The following is a 2,848-nucleotide window of genomic DNA, read 5'->3' as shown; positions in this document are numbered from 1 at the left end:
ATGCCTTGTCTACTATGCCCATCTCTCTTGTGCTGCCTCCTCCTCCTCTTCTTTCCACTGGTTTCTAGTTCTGCTTCTAATGAGGACACAGTGATCATAACCAGCAGTGGTCCTATTAAGGGCAAGCAGTTCCTGGCTGACCTTGGATCTGTGACAGCCTATCTAGGCATTCCTTATGCTGAGCCTCCCCTGGGGAAGTTGCGTTTCCAGAAACCTCTTCCACATCAGCCATGGAAGCAAACATTGGAAGCCACCAGTTTTGGCAATTCCTGTCCTCAATTTATTTCCCGGGATGTCCCTGAAGCAGAGATATGGTCTCCTAAAACACCACTGTCAGAAGATTGCCTTTCCCTCAACATCTGGGTGCCACATCCACAACCTTCTTCACCAGTCCCTGTTTTGGTCTGGATACACGGAGGGGGATATTTAATGGGCACCTCTACTCTGGAGTTGTTCAATGGGACACATTTGGCTGCCGCTGAGAATGTCATTGTGGTCACCCTCAATTATCGCTTGGGAGCCCTGGGCTTTCTGTACTTGCCACCAGCTGCTCCAGGGAACCTAGGCTTATGGGACCAACAGCTGGCCCTAAAGTGGATAAAAGAGAATGCAGCTGCCTTTGGGGGAGATCCTTCTCGGGTGACCATTTTTGGCCAGAGTGCTGGAGGAGCTTCTGTGAATTTCCATCTTCTTGCACCAAAAAGCCAGGATCTTTTTGCCCAAGCGGTGATCCAGAGCGGAACAGCCAATGCCTTCTGCGCTTGGAGGTCTCCTGAGGAAGCCAAAGAAAAATCACTGGAATTTGTTCATCTGCTAGGCTGCTCCGAGGACAATAATATCAGCATAGTGCATTGTCTGCAAACAAAAAATGTTTCTGAATTTTTTCGGCATGAAATATCTCTGTTCTTCAAAGGTGGCCTCCTCCTGAATTTTCCCTTCAGGCCAACCACAGATGGGGAGTTTTTGCTTGGTGAACCAGAAAAGCTCATGGAGGAGGAGCAAATTCAGGTCAAACCTCTCCTCATAGGTGAAACCTCTGATGAAATGGCCACATTTGTCCACTATGTTTTCCCTAACATCACCTACAATCTCATCAATCAGGAGCAGCTTCTGAAAGGGATACAGCTGTTGGTGCCAAATGCAACTGAAGATTTTATTGAGACTATTGCACTCAAGTACAGTGAAGGAAATCACGGCCCAGCAAAATACCGCTCCGCTCTGTCCCACTTCTATACAGATCGGATCATCGCATGTCCGTTAATTGAAACTACAAGAAATATCAGGAAAGCTGGGAGTCCTGTATATGCCTATTTATTTGCACATCGCTCTTCAGGGTCAGTTTGGCCTAAATGGATTGGAGCATCCCACGGTGCTGAGGTTTCTTACGTTTTTGGAACCCTTCAATCAGGGCTGCCTGTCAATCAAACATACACAGAGGCTGAAGCCAGGCTGAGCCGTAAGATGATGTACTACTATGAGTTGCCAGAACTGGGTAAGTGGTTCATTTTATTTCTATAAATTTGTATTGTAAATACAAACAAAGCCCCACCTCAATTCAACAAATGTACTTTATATCTAAATTAATGCACTCATAAAGAATTGCATGGTATTCTTTTGCATATGTTTACAGATTGTGTTAATACAAGTAGTTCATGATTTACGACCACAGTTGGGACTAGAATTTCTGTTGCTAAGCAAGACCGTTGTTACCGTAAGTGAATCATAAGTGCAAGGATCAGTTGTAAGTCACTTTTTCAGTGCTGTTGTAACCTTGAATGGACATTAAATGAATAGTTGTAAGTCAAGGACTACCTGTACTGGAAACTGCCCTGAAATTTTTAAGAATTCTTAATAATGTCACTTACAATTTTTCTTTTATGAGTTCAGTGGTATCACACATATTCCAGGGTACATTATTTCTCCAAGTGCAATAGAGGAGGCAAAAGGGAGATAAGAAACAGAGCATTACCCTTCCATTAAGAGAACGAGCAAAGGCTTGCAAGGGAGTAAGTAGGGAAGGGGAAACTCACAAGGTGGAGGGTGCCCAGGGTGTGAGGATTGGGACTGGCAGATCCAAGAGTCTACGAGGAGCTGGTCTGGGTTTGGATCAGCAAGGAGGAGACCCAAGAGATTTCACCAAGCCAAACTCCATCCCTCCCTCAAAATCCCCTTTGGGAATTCCTCTTGGTTGTCGTTTCTCAAGTCAAAACAAGTCTCTTTGGGAAAGAGCTAAAGAAGAGGTCTTCTAATCCAACCCTATTCCATTCTGGACAAGTGGCCGTCCAATCTCTTCTTAAAAACCTCCAGTGATGAAGCTCACATAGCTTCTGAAGGCAAGCTGTTCCGCTGATCAATTGTTCTCACTGTCAGGAAATTTCTCCTTATTTCTAGGTTGGTTCTTTCTTTCTTTCTTTCTTTCTTTCTTTCTTTCTTTCTTTCTTTCTTTCTTTCTTTCTTTCTTTCTTTCTTTCTTTTTATTTATTTATTTTTATTGATGGATTATGCCACCAGAGTCACTTTTGTGAGCTGGGTGGCCTTTAAAGGTGAGAAATAAAATAAAATTTCTTTTATTTAACACATTTATATGGCCATCCATCTCACTGAACATGATGTGTACAACCAACAATTAAATGTCACAGCTATTAAAAGCTTAAGAAATAAAATAAAAGCAACCTTGTGGGAGGAAAAACATCCATCTAAACATAATATAACCATTATACAGGCTCCCCCTGAGCTCCCCAAGGTTGCTGGGAAAACCACATTTTCAGGGCCCTCTGGAAGGCTAACAGGGTTTTCAGAATGTTTACAATCTAACAACTTCAGCTTTATGACTCAGTAAAAAAATAAA

The 2,848-nt window shown here is 43.0% G+C and overlaps 1 protein-coding gene across 1 annotated transcript; it reads left to right on the top strand.

The window, feature by feature from the left end:
• Positions 1–1,518, top strand: LOC131190400 (cholinesterase-like). The gene has a single exon (XM_058167721.1). It carries the CDS (start codon positions 1–3, stop codon positions 1,516–1,518), a length of 1,518 nt encoding a protein of 505 aa, XP_058023704.1.
• Positions 1,519–2,848: the final 1,330 nt, after the last annotated feature.

Source organism: Ahaetulla prasina, chromosome 2, assembly GCF_028640845.1.
Source record: "Ahaetulla prasina isolate Xishuangbanna chromosome 2, ASM2864084v1, whole genome shotgun sequence".
NCBI classification, from domain to species: Eukaryota; Metazoa; Chordata; class Lepidosauria; order Squamata; family Colubridae; genus Ahaetulla; species Ahaetulla prasina.
This window is presented reverse-complemented; position numbering and strand designations above follow the sequence as displayed.

Coding starts and splice junctions, on each gene's coding strand:
- LOC131190400 (XM_058167721.1), top strand. CDS start 1: ATGCCTTGTCTACTATGCCCATCTCTCTTGTGCTGCCTCCTCCTCCTC.